Source organism: Hyperolius riggenbachi, chromosome 7, assembly GCF_040937935.1.
Source record: "Hyperolius riggenbachi isolate aHypRig1 chromosome 7, aHypRig1.pri, whole genome shotgun sequence".
Lineage (NCBI taxonomy): Eukaryota > Metazoa > Chordata > Amphibia > Anura > Hyperoliidae > Hyperolius > Hyperolius riggenbachi.
Window position 1 is genome coordinate 285,762,071 of NC_090652.1, and position 17,791 is coordinate 285,779,861.

The following is a 17,791-nucleotide window of genomic DNA, read 5'->3' on the forward strand; positions in this document are numbered from 1 at the left end:
ATGGGGAGGAGGTTCCTGCTGGTGGGTGGGGCTTATCATGGCTGGGGCGGGACTTATTTTTCACAGCCAAAGGGGCCTTTTCATTGGCATTTTAAAAGGGGTGTGTGTTTGATAGGAATAGGTTCCAGTCAGAGAAGAATTGTATGTTTTTCCTACATCGAGTGGCAATCTAAGAGTGAATGGCTAGGGATGGTCAGAAAAGCCAATTTTCGATTGCACAGAAATTCTGATTTCAGCCAACGCTGATTTCCAATTTCCGAGGAGTCTTTTTTTTTGTCATTTTTTTTGCATTCTTTAATTGGCAAAATAGTTCCAAATTTCATTTGGAAGTATTGGACCAATCAGAGACTGCAGAATTTTACCAGGGCAATTGGAATACTACAAACATTGTAGGCCAATCACAAGACTCAGGATCAAGAATACTCAGTAGTATCCGAGTCTTGAGTTTGGTCTAAAATTACAATGGCAATCTGAGTATCGCTGAAAATATCTGCATTCTCTGATTGGTCCAATGCTTCCCAGTTCTTTGATTGGGCTAAAATTACCAAGTTGAGGTAAATCCTATTTTCGCAGATATCAATTTTCCGTTTTCCGATTGGAAATGTGGAAGTTTAAATTCTGCGGAATCCGAATGAGCATCCCTATCTACGGCTAGCTAAATGCTGCCGTTCAGGGAGGAGGAGGGAAACTTACAATTGCCTGAGGAAGTGGGCTAGAGACCCGCAAAGCACATTGCATTTGTTCTGGCGTACAAATTAAATCTTGTTTAAACCATACATAGTGGTTGTGTTTGGTTTTGGGGAGGTAAGTCCACCCTTGCCCCCCAAATTTTATCTGTTTTTACCTATGATCAATGTTTACTCTGCTGGCGCCTCTGTGTCCATTGCAGTTATTGTTATCCACCTGGTGGATGGGTGAACACCCTTCTTTCCTTCTACAGAGAGCGACTCTTTAGCCTGAGTGGGGACAGGCCTAATATCCCTATAAGTGCTTTAACCTCCTTGACGGTTTTCCCGACCTTAGCTCGGGGTAGAAAAAACAAGCTATTAGCGGTGATCCCGAGCTCAGGTCGGGGTATGCATTGCAGAGCTTTACTTGAAGTTGTGGAGTCCCGCGCGCGATCTCGCTGCACAGCGGGACTCCAGCCTCTCTCCCCGGCAGTGTGGGGTCTTTCCCTGGCCGCCGGGATCCCCCATGTCCCCGCTATTCTTCCGGGGACCCGGCAGCCAGTTGGAGCAGCGCAGCCGTGGTGGTGGCAGCAGAGCGGTGGTGGCAGCGTGACGTCATCGGGGGCGGGGCTAATATTGAAAACGAACTTCTCTATATTAGAGAAATATAGAGAAGTTTGTTTATATGTATATTAGCGCCATCTTGTGGACAAAGAGAAAACTGCAGCACAGGAGCCCAGGAAGGTACATTTTTTTTTTTATTTTGCTGCAGATCTCACTGCCAGAATGATTTTTTTCAGGTTTTAGGGTCTGAAAGAGTGAAAAAAAATTGCACCGCTTTTAGACCCTAAAATCTGGAAAGAATCAGACCGCCAAGGAGGTTAAGTGGTTGCCTGATAGAGATGGCTCAAACAGTTTGCCAGAGAACTTGTTCGCGTGAACTTAGCTGGTTCGAGTTCGCAGTGAACTGCGAACACTTAGCGTTTTTGACCCGCCCCCTATACTACATCATTGGGCTAAACTTTGACCCTCTACATCACAGTCAGCAGACACATGGCAGCCAATCAGGCTGCACTCCCTCCTGGAGCTCCTCCTTATTATAAAAGGCAGCATCGTCAGCCATGTTCTTACTATATGTGCTGCTGTATTAGTGAAAGAAGGGAGAGACATTGGAGAGATAGAGAAAGCGAAAGTTAGGAGGTCTGTTAGCTTGCTCCTTGCTGATATTTGTTGATGAAAAGCACCCCAAAACAGCTCTTTTGAGAGCTAATGTTCTTCTGATGTGTTTTGTGAGTGTGTGTGTGTGTGTGTGTGTGTGTGTGTGTGTGTGTGTGTGTGTGTGTGTGTGTGTGTGTGTGTGTGTGTGTGTGTGTGTGTGTGTGTGTGTGTGTGCCACTGACACTGCATATACAGCCCTATCTGTTGCAGCTGGCCCTTGCTAATTGCTATACTGTGCCAGGCCCAGCACATTCAGTGCATACCTTTCACTGCCTCTGTGTGACTGCACTTTGTATTATACAATACCACCACCAATTACTGCATACCTTTTCCCTGCACCTGTGTGACTGCACAATTGTATTATAGCAGCAGTCGCTGCATACCTTTTCCCTGCACCTGTGTGACTGCACAATTGTATTATAGCAGCAGTCAGTGCATACCTTTTCCCTGCGCATGTGTGACTGCACAATTGTATTATAGCAGCAGTCGCTGCATACCTTTTCCCTGCACTTGTGTGACTGCACAATTGTATTATAGCAGCAGTCAGTGCATACCTTTTCACTGCACCTGTGTAACTGCACATTGTATTATACCACCAGCAGTCACTGCATACCTTTTCCCTGCACCTGTGTGACTGCACATTGTATACCAGCAGTCACTGCATACCTTTTCACTGCACCTGTGTAACTGCACATTGTATTATACTACCAGCAGTCAGGCCAAAAAAGTGGTCAGTACCTCACCTTTATCAAAATGAATGAGGCATGGATCCCGGAGGGCTACTGCCTGCCGAAGACTAAGTCAGTCCCCACACAGCATCTATGCCTGCTGCAGGCCACTTGACTGCCTTCTCTGCCACCACCAACAGGGTCCAGGACTCCAGGTGGATTCTTGAATTTTCATGGCCACTGCTGATAGCAGCGGCTGCTACCAAACATAATAATAATTGTTCTGGTCCGTGTACATGCCTATTTTTTCTGGCTGCACTGCGGCTGCACCAACAAAACAAAAGGCATGTACATGTGTCATTTCCCCTTAATGATTGTTACCTTGCCACGGTGAAGGAGCTTGCGTATCACAATGAAGCAATGACCAGCTGTATGAGTGCGTTGGGGGGCACACCTGACCCAAGATAATAGTGTCGTTGCTTTATTGTGGACAGTTGTTCTGTCATTAAGCTACCTCAGCCCGACCATATGGTCTTGAAAACCACCATCGCCTGCGAGAGCCACAATCGCCTGCACTCTCGCCATCGTGCGCACCAGTCCAGCACGGCCATCACTACACAAACAGCTGTTTGCGGTGCATTACACAGTAAGTTTGGTCTGTCAGTGTGAGTCAGTGCACTACTTACACTAACTGCTGATCCATGTATACACACGCAAGATGTTTTAAAGTACTTTAGGCCTCCAATATAGCAATGCATTGTGATTTCTGCCTTTTAGGGATTATAACCCTGCTGTGCGTCAAATCCGTAATTTTCCCCGGGACTTTTTGCATGTATCCCACTCCGCCATGCCCCCCTCCAGGTGTTAGACCCCTTGAAACATCTTTTCCATCACTTCTGTGGCCAGAAACAGTGTTTGTAGTTTTTCACGTTTGCCTGCCCATTGAAGTCTATTGTGGTTCGAAAAGTTCGCAGGCTTGCAAACTTTTTCAGAAGTTTGAGTTCGAGGTTCGCAAACCGAAAATCGGAGGTTCGAGCCATCTCTATTGCCTGAACCCGGCAACCCACAATTGTGTTTTTCCTTTCTTTTACCTTTATGTTTTAAGCTCAGGTCCACTTTAACTTGTACACATGTACACCAGTTTTTTTCTCTGAAACAAATATTATAGCATTTCCCGTGTGCCTTAACAGTTTAATTCATTTTTGTAATATAGAGAGAAAGATTTTACAGAGTAAAAGAGGATTCAGAATCTGACATAAAAGAAAATAACTGGCACAGGACCCAAATCTATGGAACTTTGCCAGCAGAGGAAGATCTGATACGACATGAAGACAACCCGCCAGCCAGGTGGATAGACCAGATAACCGTCTTACGTACAAGATAACACATTTAATAGACGTATTTAATGGACGTCCATATTTGGCCCAGATCTGTAAATCAGATGAAACTTCCAGTTGACTGTCCACTTGTACGGCTTTCTGGCAGTGTTTTATGGCGAGCCTACCAATCCCTTGTCACCTCCCAGTGCCAATGCTCATTTGTAAAACCAAGAGTAGCCAGGGGAGACTAGTTCAATTGGCAGGGCTGCCCTGGCACATGTGGACATATATAAGTATTAAAGAAGACCTGCCATGTCATCTGGAAAATGCTGCCACACATGTAGCAGCATGTGTCAAACCCAAAGCTTTTTATTTTTTTACTGTCATGTTTACTTTACAAATTCCGTTGGCATGATAAAAATCACAATTTCAGACACAAATGTTTTCCTAGGTCCGTGTAAGTACTCTGCTGCAAAGTTTATCTGTGAAGAAGTTCTTCAGGCAGGGAACACACTTAAAGGGACTCCGAGCAGTGCAGAAACTATGGAAAGATGCATATCATTTTAAAGCTCTCTTTCTCCTCTTTCCAATGATATATAAATCGTAGCCCTACGTCTTTTAGTTTTCGCTATTTTCGCGATTGAAATTGCCGCGACCGCGATTTCGATCGCGAAAATAGAGAAAACTAAAAGGTGTAGGGCAACGATTTAGGTGTCGTCAGAAAGAGGAGAAAGAGAGCTTTAAAATGATATCCATCAAGCCATAGTTATATTGTATTACACAGGCCGACACTTTCCCCAGTGTCAGCAGCTCTATTCTGCTGAATGCAGCTGCTGACTTTGACAAAAAGTCGCCCTGTGTAATACAATATAACTATGGCTTGATGGATATCATTTTAAAGCTCTCTTTCTCCTCTTTCTGACGACACCTAAATCTTCGCCCTACGCCTTTTAGTTTTCTCTATTTTCGCGATCGAAATCGCGGCCGCGACAATTTCAATCGCGAAAATAGCGAAAACTAAAAGGCGTAGGGCGGCGATTTATATATCATTGGAAAGAGGAGAAAGAGAGCTTTAAAATGATATGCATCTTTCCATAGTTTCTGCACTGCTCGGAGTCCCTTTAACTATTTTTGTACGCGTTTTCTGCACAGAAAAACTGAGAACTAGTTCACACTTAAAGGGGCACTATGGCAAAAAATCTAACAGAAGCGACAGAAGCGACAGGTTTTGGACTAGTCAATCTCTTCATAGGGGATTCACAGCATGGCCTTTATTCTTTATAAAGATATTCCCTAAAAAGAGTTTATAAATTGATGCTGGCCAGCGTCCCTGCTCGCTACACAGTTTTTGGCAGTTGGACAGAGAAATTGCCATTCACTAAGAGTTTTTGAAAATAAATACATCCCTGAGAATCCCCCATGAACAGATGGAGTAGTCCAAAACCTGTTGGTTCTGTCAGATTTCTACTACCTACTGTAAGTGACAGCAACATAGGAGAAAAGTAATTCATGGCTCATTTTGCTCTGGAAAAAAATGTACTCCTTATTTATATATGTTTGCACATATTTTAAATTTTAAAACATTTTCGCCATAGTGCCCCTTTAATGTGTTTTCCGCACGCAGAAAAAAAAAACTGACATTCTGCATCATGATTCTGCACATTTTGTCAGTTTTCTGCATAAATGACATCAACTGTTGTGAAAAAATGTGCGCGGTTTCCTGCATAGAAACACACTTGGTGTGCAAAAAATGTACGCAGAAAAACGCGCACAGAAAACTACAAGACAAGTGTGTTCCCTGATGTACATTCTGACATTTATTACTCGGTGACATTTTTACTGTGGGCAGGTTATGTAGCTGCTGCTAGCTTTTTTGGCAGTTGGAAACAGCTGTAAACAGCTATTTCCCACAATGCAGCAAGCTTCACAGACAGGAAACTGCCAAGAGTACGTACTCAGAATTTCTTAGTGGAAGGGGTTTCATCACAATATCAGTCATACAGCGCCCCCTGATGGTCTGTTTGAGAAAAGGAATAGATTTTTCTTCTAAAAGGGGGAATCAGCTACTGATTGGGATAAAGTTCAATTCTTGGTCGAAGTTTCTCTTTAAAAGATTTTACAATGGGCAAACACTGACTAAATTATTTATACATAATTATTGTAAAAATTAAGCACTTTTTTATTATATTATTTTCACAGCAGTTCCTCTTTAGGGCTGGTTCAGACGGACGATTGCGGAGCGTTTACCGCAAGCGTTCGGAACGTCGCGGTAAACGCTCCCATTCAACTGAATGGGAGCGTTTACACCAAGCTTTTGCACGCGTTTGCACGATCGTGGCGTTCGGGTTCTGATTTTCGCGAGCGTTCGAGCTGCCTCTAGAAGCGACATGTAGCTTCCAGGGGGCGGGCAACCGTGACGGCTAATGTGCCCCTAGGGGAACAAAAAACGTGACCGCATCGGAACGCAACGCGAAGGCTACTGAAAGCCTGACCGCGGAGCCGCCGCAACACCCCCAATTGTCCGTCTGAACCAGCCCTTAAGCAAGTTGATTGTAGAATATTCCTTATATAAAATTTTTGATTTTCTACCTTTTGGCAACACAATGCAACTCACTGTTACATTGAATATATGCCTCATCCTTCTGTGCCATACTTGTGCTTTTTATATTTGTCATTGTCACCTCTATTTAGGCCTAGGTATTTGGTAAAGGGTTTTTCAGCAGCCATTCCTGGCATATTTTTGTAGCGACCTTATTGTAGTGCTAGCAATTACAATTACCATTTTGCAGTTTTCTATGTAGCGCGATTGAAAAGCGATTTTGCAGCAATCTTAGACCTAATTTTGTACCACAATCGCTACCAAAATGGAGCACGATGCAGTGTGCTCAACTCTATTCACTTTCATTGGCATAGCCATTTTCGGAGTCGCCGCCGATTCTTAGAAAACATAAATCGCTGCTGAAAGCACTGTAGTGGGTCCAAGGCCTTACAGTTCATTGCTGCATAATATATTAGCACTTTAGAAAGAAAATCCAGTAATATTAACTCTAGCCAATCAGATTGACACGGCTCAGGTTTTCACATTCTGACCGACTTGACATTTCATTGAAAATGGCCATCTTCCCACAGAACTGATTTTGCACAAAACCCCGTCCCTAATGTGAACAACCCAGGCACGGTTTTTCCCCTGGGTCATTTATCAGGCTATACGAGAGGTTTCCGTTCTTGCGGCTGGAATGAAGTGGAGTTCCAGATATGCTGCATATTTCAGTTTATCTGCTTGGAGGAACGTAACTCTGCGTGTCCGCGCTGCACTGCGCTGACTCCTATAAAGTCCAGCCTGCTCTCTGATAAATGGTTTGTGCCGATATTTTGCCTGGCGCGAGAACGTTCTGCATCAGCCGTGGGAGATACGGGGCAGTCGGCCCGCCAGGAGCGTTTGACATATTGTAGAGATAAAGTTAAAAAAAAACTTGTGTATTATTTGTGCAAATGATTATGTATGACTGAGACTTCCTGAGCATCCTGTGTTATACTTGCTGCGTTCAGATTAGTAATATCCGTGGCAGCGAGGCTGAGGGCTTGACAGGCTGCTTTTTTATCTGTTATTATAATGTGTAAATAGTAAAATGAGACTCAAGTTGAGAATTTATATTTATTCTTCATAGTGCTCAGTTGCAAGGCAGAATAATTCTGCAGCTCAACTCACTGCCCATGCAATTCTATGGGCCTGTTCACAGTGCTGTGTTGTAACTGATCGCGTTATTCTAACTTGCTGCATGCAAGTCTATGTCCAGTCTCCATTGCAGTTCAAACTCATTATAACACATTGGCCTTGATTCATAAAAGGCTTTGCGATAAAATATTCTGGTTGTTAAAATACCGCATTCAGTATTTTAGACTTTTGTGTGTGCTAATTGATAAAGATTTTCACAGCTGCCTTTGAAGTGTGGTAAATGACCGAAGCCCATTGAGCAGTAACAGCAGAAGTGTGAATCTGTCTGTCTTTTGTTACAAGTTGTTACATGCATTGAAGGCATTACAATAGTGAGAGGCATCCCTGACATCCCTTTAGCAGGGCCGTTTCTTGCCCCGTTCAGCCGGTTCTGCTGAACGGGGCGCCGATGAGAGTGACAGATTGGGGGGCGCCAGGCAGAAGGATGTGACGTCACGTCACTGCTAGGAGCCGGTGATGCGCGGACGCAGTGCAGCGAGAGGCAGGAGGATCTGTGCACCAGCGCGATCACCGGCTTCCTAGATCCTTCTGGGCGCTCCTGCGTGTTGACGTCACGTGACAGGAGCGGCCTCGCGATGACATCGATCCTGTCACGGACGTTTCCTCCTACTGTGCAGCAGCAGTGTGCGGCGGAGCCCAGCCCCAGAAGGTAGAGTTTTTTTGGCCAGTCGGACTCGGGCTCCTCGCTGCCACTGCTGCTAGTGTGTGCCTTGGCCCTTGCCCTTGCTGCCGCTGCCCGCTAGCACCTCCGTGGTCCCCCGCCCGACGTATTGATTTATGTTGTTCCCCTTTTCGCTAAAGTTCCTCTTTAAAGAGGGATTGTCAGCCACAAAATCAAATTCCATTTACCCACTGCTCTGTGTTCATTATGCAGCCTGGAACCTGACCCTGCATTGCAAGCACTCCAATCTATTCAGAAATATTTCTGCTGTAATAAAGCATATCTGAGTCAGACTGACTGGCTCTATTTGGAACATTGCCCACTAGATGGAAGCTTGTCCTCTCCCCTCCTGCATTCCTGCTCCTCACTGAGTGCTGAGTGCAGTTCAGTGTGACTCTGAAATACAATCAGTGACTGTGCTCTCATGTTTACAAAGCAAGCTAGTTGTGTTAGTGCAGATTCTAGGAGGAAAAAGAAAAGTAAGGGAGGAAATGACATCAGGATTGGCTTCAGTCATCGGGAATCAAAATGGCAAATTCCAGGAACAGAATTCTCTTTATTTACTATATAAAAATCACTGTAATCATAACATGGACAGTACAATACATCTGTTATGTAAGTAGAACAAGTAGTTATCTACTTCTATATGTGTTTTTTTTCCTGGCATAGTATGGCTAATCCTACTGCTTTAAAAGATGCCCAAGGTGACATGTGACATGATGAGATAGACATGTGTATGTACAGTGCCTAGGACATAAATAACTATGTTGTGTTCCTTTTTTCTTTCTCTGCCTGAAATAATTAAACATCAGGTATGTAAGTGGCAGTTCCTGTCTGACTCAGGACTGGGTCAGACTACAGTGTGACCCTCACTGATAAGAAATTAGAACTATAAAACACTTTCCAAGCCGAAAATGGCTTTTGAGAGCAGGGAAGAGATACAAAGGGTGAATAGTAGATAGATTTTAGCTCTGGCATACTTCACTGAATGTGTCATAGAGCAAAAATAATAAAAAACAGTAAACACTTAAAGAGACTCTGTAACAAAATGTTCAGCCTTATGTCTCCTATCCTATAAGTTCTTATATCTGTTCTAATGTGGTCTGGCGCACTGCAGCCTTTTCTAGTTGCTGTCAAACCAGAGAGGAATGCACTGCCTCTGCTGTGATAGGGAGACGTTATGTGCTCTCCCTCCCCGCCCCTGAAAGCTCTGTGTGTGTGCTTTGTTTATCCCTCACAGACAGGTCTCTGCTCTCAATTTCAGCTTGTCTGAGGGGGGAGGGAGCTGCCCATGCTGAGAAAATGTGAGAATTACTAACCAGAGTGCAGATAATTCACTATATAATAAAAACTTGTAGTACACTGTAAAAATATATATATTTTTGCACAAACATCACTTCCTGGTTAGCGGCCATGTTTTTTGTTTGTAAACACTGCCTAAAACTGGCGATTAAAAGCCAGGATTGCGGCGGAAATGGCAGAGAGGGATGCAGTGACTCGATAAGTATGTTTTTTATTGTACACATATGTTTTTTTATTGTACACATCAGACAGTACAGATTCTCTTTAAAAAGTAGATTTTAATATAAAATAAAACTGTGGAATATTTTAAAAAGTTATTTTTTTAGGAGAAGGAGAATAGATACTATTGTTTATTTCATTAGTTTATTTTCACTTCGGGTGTCCTTTAAGCCATCCTAGCACACTTTATGCAAATATAAAAAAAACTTTAACTGTAGCATGTCGGGGGACAGCTGCAGAGTCGTGCCTCCAGTGCAATTTGTTTACATGCTCTTGACAAATTTTAATTTCTTTCAGAGCCGAGCGAGAACTCCTGTGAAGCCAATGCAAGCCCTTGCGGGGACGACGCCTTCTGCAATCAAACCAGCACACCTTCCCTTTGTCACTGCAAGCCCGGTTTTCAGAGGAGCCCTCAGAACAGACAGTGCGAAGGTAGGCCCTACCGATGGCGCGTGAAAGAAGCGATCTCGGATGCCGGGAAATTGTGATTAACATTAGAAAGCGTTGGCGGTTTTGTTGCGAGAGCGTCTCCTTTTTGTATCTTCGGGGACTTGGTTAATTCTCCGCGCGTAGCAGAGGCAGGCAACGCAAAAAGCTTTGCAAAAAACTCGCCACGGCCAACATCCAGCAAACCCGGTCGACACATGAAAGGAATCGGAGTCTTTAATTCAGTAGCGTATTAGCGCAGCCAGTTAATTACGCGAACATCATAAGCTAGTGCTGAATTTAATGACAAAATGCAATGCTTGTCAACATCACAGTGTCAATATTAACCAGCATTTGTAGTTTTCTCCCCCCCCCCCCCCCCCTTTCTTATTGCAGTTGTGTTGTAATCCCCGGCACATTTTAATCATGGTGTATAAAGCTTGATTAAAAGAAAAATATATGAAGGTATTAATGTGCGTAGGTAACGTGGAGTAAGTTGTATTATCTCAAAGAGCCAGAAAAATAAAAAAGAAGGCTTTAATCCTTCCGGTAGGATTTGTAAAGCGGAAGATACATTTCAGAGAGAAGATTATTTATTTAAAGCGCCCCTGAACTCAGAACTTCCTCTCTGCTCTATAAGATAAGCAACAGCATAATAACCTGTAAAGAAAAACATTTCTTTGTTACAGCCTGCAATAAATATGCAGTGTGTCCACTTCCTGCTGGAAGGAGAAATATTGTTAACATCCTGTGTTTACAAATGAGATCTCTGCCATGACACAGTTGAGAGATCAAATTACAACTTGTGATTAGTCACAGAATACATACAGGGTGCAGGGTACATTTCTCTCTGCTTTTCTTCTGTCCTGTTAAGAGTTCAGGTCCACTTTAATTAATAATAGTTTCCGCAATCTCCTCAGCTCTTTGCAGAGGTCCAATGCCAGTCTCTACCCCAGAGGAGCTTGCAATCCATCATCCCGTCCCCATATATCTGCCAATCAGAAGCATACACGACTACAGTCAGTTACTGGGGGGGGGGGGGGGGGGATACAATCCTGGCTTTCATGCAAATTTAATTCAAATTGGATGCGGTTTGAAATTGGGCCAATACAGATCAAAAGGAAGCGCATTTGATTGGCCCAAAACCAAACTGCATACAATATGTATGACATTTGCATGCAAGCCAGTATGTTTTCTTGGGAGAGGAGGGAGGGAGGGAGGTTATCCCCTGTTCTATTTGTGTGTAATGATGTTTCCTACTTGAGAATGGTGTCTGCCTTTGCTCCTTTAGCAGAAATCAAGTTAGAGAGACACACTGCTGGCTCCAGGGCCGGTTCTAGACTTTTTGCTGCCTGAGGCTCCCCCCCCTCCCCTTCCCGATTTGGAATGATCCCACAACACCCGACAATTTACTCTACTTCATTTAATGTTCTCACATGACATGCTGCAGCTCAACACAATAGCACACTGGCTGGCTGTGAGTCTGTGACAAACAAACTGCTCACCCTCAGCCACTCCATTCCTCCTCAGTCAGGACAGCAGTGCCACCTCCTCCCTTCTGCTGTGCAGGTCAAATGACACACCGCTGCTCTCCTGCCTCCCCCCTCCTCACTCACTGCCAGACTCCTCACACAGCACAACAAGCTGCTTTTCCCCAAAGATGACCTCTTCACCTCGCTCTCCTCTCGCTTCTCCTCCTACTCTGACTGCATGCTGTTAGTGTACACACACAGTACAAACATGCTGCCCCTGTAATCTCTGCGCCTGATGCAAATGTTTCACCTTGCCTCATGAGAGAACCGGCCCTGGCTGGCTCCACCTCTGACAGGGAACCTAATTTGGTGGTGTACAGTTCTCCTTTAAAGCAAACCAGAACTCAGAATTTCTTTTCTGCTCAACAACATAATAACCTTTAGAGAAAAACATTTCTTTATTACAGCTGATATAAAAGCTGCAATACATCTGCATTGTGTCTACTTTATGGTTTCATGGAAGCAGACATATGCTAAGTACACACATGCGACAACGATCGTTCGTTATAAACGACAAACGAACTTTTAATTGAAGAAAGAACGACCTAAGTAAAGTTAGTTGTAAAAGGTGTGTAAGATCTGATCGTTAAAACGAACGTTACAACAAATAAAGCAACGATTGCGCTTGCGCATAAAAATGAAAAGTTCCATGGAGAAATAGTGAAATGCGAATGTCACGCCTAGTACGAACGACCGTTTCCAACGATGTACTACTTTTGCAAACGATCCTCGTTGGGAAAAATCCGCCAAGCTAGATCGTTCGTTTTGAACGATCTAGCTCGTCCGTCGTTAGACTTCATGGTCGTTGGCTGCTTTTTTTCAAACGATCGTTTCAAACGACTATAGTCGCATGTGTGTACGCACCTATAGGGTTAATATCCTGTGTTTAGAAATTAGCTTCACTGCCAGCTGACACAGTTGAGAGATCAAATTAGAGAGGTGATTAGACACAGATGAGGGGAGATTAGACAGGCAAAACTCTCTAAATACACACAAGGTCCATTTCTCTCTGTTTCCCTTCTGTCCTGTGCCAGAGTTCAGGTGCAGTTTAAGTGTGAGAGCCAATAATATATACTTGCGACATGAACCTCCAGTAATTATGGATTGCAGCTTTGAAGGATGGATTGATTATTTAATTGAGCTATGATGTAAAGCCGTAGCAGACACAAGTCCCGGGAATGACGTGAAATGTTTACATTGTGCGGCGCTGGAGAGAGGCCAGAGATCTGACACACTCAGCCGGGAAGAGAAATGGTCCTGATGCTGTGACTGATTGCACGGATAAGTGTATTGCATGGCCGTGTCACTCCGAACACACACAGATCCATAGTGTTAATGGAGATCAGACCTGTCCCTTGCAGGGGTTACCCCTGTCACTAGCCAGGCAATTAGACATGTAACAAGCCGCTAATTCCTTCCAGCAGGAAAACAATATCTGCAGTCAATGCGGCACGTCACCTGCAGATCAGCTGCCTTTTTTTCTGCTAATGTTGTCACTTTGTAATACGGCCACTACCTTTTATTACATTTTAACTACCTAAAGACCGCTCCATGCTAATTGGCCTGAACGTGGCGGCAGCCCCAGGACCGCCTAACGCCAATTGGTGTGCAGTCCTGGGGGCGTGTTCTGCAGGAGATTGTGCACCCCAATCGCCGCTAGGAGACTTTTAGACGGCCAAACCACCGTCTTTTTACATGTCACACGGCTGTCCCCCCTGGGAGGCAGGAGAGCAGCTCTCATGGGCTGATGTCTATAAGAGCCATCGCTGGGATTGGCTGGCGGGTGGAGGGAGGGTAGTAAATAAAATATTTCAAAAGGGCAAAATGTATTTAAAAAAAAAAAAAAAGCAAATAGATGTTTACAAATAAACAAACAAACACTGCAGCACCAATCAGAGTCCACCAACAGAAAGCTCTGATGGTGGGCAGAAAAAGGGGCGAGAGGGGAATCACTTGTGTGCTGAGTTGTACGGCCCTGCAGCAAGCCCTTAAAGGGAACCTTAACTGAGAGGGATATGGATGTTTCCCTTTAACCAGTACCAGTTGCTTGTCAGTCCTGCTGATCTCTTTAGCTGCATTAGTGGCTGAATCACTGAAACAAGCATGCAGCTAATCCAGTCTGACTTCAGTCAGAGCACCTGATCTGCATGCTTGTTGAGGGGCTGTGGCTGAAAGTATTAGAGACACAGGATCAGCAGGAGAGTCAGTCAACTGGTATTATTTGAAAATTAAAAAATCCCTATCCTTCGCAGTGTAGGTTTCCTTTAAAACTGTAGTGGCCTAATTTGTAAAAAAAAAAAAAAAATAGCCTGGTCATTAGGGGGTAAAGCCTGTGGTTCTTAAGTGATTAAATGACCACTATCATGAAAAATTGTAAATTAAAAAAATAAATAAACACATACAAATGAGTACTATAATTATTTCAAAGTAAAATGAGCCATAAATTACTTTCCTCCTTTGTTGCTGTCATTTTCAGTAGGTAGTAGAGATCTGACACAACCGTCAGATTTTAGATTAGTCCATCTCTTCATGGGGGATTCTCAGTATGGCCTTTATTTTTTATAAAGACACCTCCTGAAAAGGCTCTAAACAAAGATGCTGGCCAGCCTCCCTGCTCTCTGTACACTTTTTCAGCAGTTGGAACAACTGCCATTCACTAAGCGCTTTTGAAAATAAAGAAAACCCTGAGAATCCCTGATGAAGAGATGGGCTAGTCCAAAAAATGTCAGATTTCTACTACGTACTGTAAGTGACATCAACATCTGAGAAAGGTACTTTATGGCTCATTTTACTCTGGAAGAAACATACTCCTTAATTGTATGTGTTTACATGTATTTTATATTTCATGATTTTTGTGATAGTTATTCTTTAATTCAATTTTAAAGGTAAGATCTGCTATTGTTAAAAAATATAACTAGAACTGCCCAAGTCTTTTAACTCTTTAGCAATCAATTTATTTAAAGATTTTCAAGTGCTCTAGTCCAATTTATTTTAGCATATTTATTTATTATTACATTTCCTTGCTACAAATAAGTACTTCTGCAATGTGTATTTATGGCCACTTGACACAAGGGAGCAGTGTGATACATTAACAGAGGACTTCTGCTTTCAGTTTCTATATCTTCTGCTACCAGAGTGACATCAAAGCATTCCAAGAAGTTACAGCACAAGAAGTTCTGCTAGCTGAGGATAAAAGCAGTGCACTATCTCAAATGAGATAATTCCTTTGAAGTTGCTATTGTTTTAAAGACGAAAGGTGCGTACACACGCACTACATCCAGCAACCACGGGTTTGTCAGACTCTCCCGCTGCTCGGACGTTCAGCCGACGGTAGTGCGTGTGAACGCGCTGTCGACGGACTGATAAGGCTGTTTCTGAACAATCCGCTCAGTGGATCATTCAGTCATTCAGAAAACAGCCTTATCAGTCCACCGACAGCACATACACATGCACTACTGTCGGCTGAACGTCCGCCCAGTAAGAGCGTCCGACGGACCCGTCATTGCCGCCGGATGTAGTGCGTGTGTACGCACCTATAATGTTATTGAATGTTAGCTTTCCAATTAAGTTTACAGCCAGTAAAGATGATTTTCTGAAACACTCTTGATAAAAAGATGGGGATGAAAAGAGGAAAATGGCATTATTACTGTTTGGGAGCTGAATGAGCCAGATCTAGGGCCACAGTGACATGAGTTTAGGGCCACTTTAACCTCTTGACGACCAGCTAACGCCGATTGGCGTAAACTGGTCGTCTGCAAGTTTCCATGGAAACGGCCGCTCGTTCGAGCGGCCTTTCCATGTCCATTCATGGAGGCTGTCTCCGTGAACAGCCGGAGAGCCGCCAATCGCGGCGCGCCGGCGAAATGTAAACACGCGGGGAAGAAATCCCCGCTGTTTACATCATATGGCGCTGCTGCGCAGCAGCGCCGTAAGGCAGATCGGCGATCCCCGGCCTCTGACTGGCCGGGGATCGCCGTCATTTGATAGGCTGAAGCCTATCCTACAATGCGCAGGACGGATATCCGTCCTGCGCAGCTCAGAGGGGAAGGGAGAGGGAGGGAGAGGGACGGAGCGCTGAAAACGCTGCCGAGGGGGGCTTTGAAGAGCCCCCCCCCCGCAAAGCGCAGAGAGCCGGCGGCGATCAGAACCCCCCAGCAGGACTTCCCCCTAGTGGGGAAAAAAGGGGGTAAGTCTGATCGCCCTGGCTAAAACCTGATCTGTGCTGCGGGCTAGAGAGCCTACGCAACACAGATCAGCCAGAAAGCCACTGGTCAGCAAGTGGTTAATGTTGACAGCAACCAATTTCCTATCCAAAGTGTTGTCTTTGTTTGGAATTGGGCTGTGGCGCTTTTTTTGTTTCAGAATAGTTCTTGTCTAGTAAACTGCTGCAATCTCAACATAGGCTCAGGTTGAATTTAAAAAATGCTTAATATAAATTTTTGCTCAGGTATGTGGTCTCAAAGCTCTTTTTTTGTTGTTGTTAATAAAGTAACTTGTGTATTCCGGCTTTGAAAGTGTGGGAGCCTCGGCTGCGGCGGTAAAGCTTTTAATGGTATTCCTCTGATAGGTAACACGCTGCGATCTCCTGCTTTGCTTGTGTTGCAGATATCAATGAATGTTTCCTCCTGGGAAGCTGCTCCCACCACTGCACCAACTTGAAAGGCTCCTACAGATGCTTCTGCGACAGGAACTTCATAGAGCAGGGCCACAGCTGCACCGCCAAAGGTAAACCCAACATCTGTTTAAAGGAGAATGGGAAATGACAATCAGGTCTTTGCTGGTGAGCTGCTGGTTACAGCATTATCATCAGTTTGTAATTATTTTCAATGTAGTGCTAATAATAGTTTGAACCCCTTCCCTCTGCTAGTGTTGCTCGGATACCCAAATTACGAATTCGAGTAAATCCGGCCGCGGCAGAATCGAAATCCGGATATGCCTTGATTGTGATCCGGATTTGAATCAGAGCTCCAGATTCGACTCGGATTTTAGCCGTGATTACATGTAGAATCCGTGATCACGGATTTGACTTTAACGTTAAAGGATACCCGGAGTGTCATGTGACATGATGAAATAGACATGTGTATGTACAGTGCCTAGCACACAAATAACTACGCTGTGTTCCTTTTTTTCTTTCTCTGCCTGAAAGAGTTAAATATCAGGTATGTAAGTGGTTGACTCAGTCCTGACTCAGACAGGAAGTGACTACAGTGTGACCCTCACTGATAAGAAATTCCCCTTTTTGTCCTCTTTCTTGCTCTCAGAAACCATTTTCTGCTAGGAAAGTATTTTATAGTTGGAATTTCTAATTAGTAAGGGTCACACTGTAGTCACTGTAGTCACTTCCTGTCTGAGTCAGGACCGAGTCAGCCATTTATGTACCTGATGTTTAACTCTTTCAGACAGAGAAAGAAAAAAAAGGAACACAGCCTAGTTATTTGTGTGCTAATCACTGTACATACACATGTCTATCTCATCATGTCACACGTCACTTCGGGTATCCTTTAATAGCAAAGCCCCCATACATGCTACAATCACCAAAATTGCACGACTTATAAAGGTGATTAGTGGCTACAACTTAAAAAATTTTTTTTGCAAAAAGAGCTTATAGTTTTTGAGAAAATCGATTTTAAAGTTTCAAAGGAAAAAAGTATACATGAAAATGCAGTAAATACATTAACTGCCATTTACCATCATTACCGCATTTAAATGTATACTACTTTCCTTTGAAACTTTAAAATCGATTTTCTCAAAAACTATAACTGGTCTTTTTAAAAAATGTTTTCCTCTTGTTCCCACTTTTCTTCTTAACATATCTGTCAAATTTGGTGTTTCTACCATGTAAGGGAGCTTTGCTATTAACCGCTAAAGTCGGCGGGTTTCCAGGTGATAATCACAGATATTTTTTCCCTGATGACGGGCCGAATACTTGGAATAACTGCTGAATTTGTGATTGACTTCTGTGATGGATTCCTGATCACGGATTCGAATCACAATATCGGATAGTGAAAAATATGCTTGTTAATCACTGCTATGCCGTGATCA

The 17,791-nt window shown here is 43.8% G+C and overlaps 1 protein-coding gene across 6 annotated transcripts in view; it reads left to right on the forward strand.

Moving 5' to 3' along the window:
- Positions 1 to 17,791, forward strand: part of LRP1B (LDL receptor related protein 1B) — a 2,031,260-nt gene that overhangs the window by 1,887,377 nt on the left and 126,092 nt on the right. For all 6 annotated transcript variants that reach the window (XM_068245873.1, XM_068245875.1, XM_068245874.1 and 3 more), the window contains 2 exons: positions 10,089 to 10,223; positions 16,355 to 16,474. In XM_068245873.1, coding sequence (XP_068101974.1) covers positions 10,089 to 10,223; positions 16,355 to 16,474 — 255 coding nt within the window. The remainder of the gene's footprint in view (positions 1 to 10,088; positions 10,224 to 16,354; positions 16,475 to 17,791) is intronic.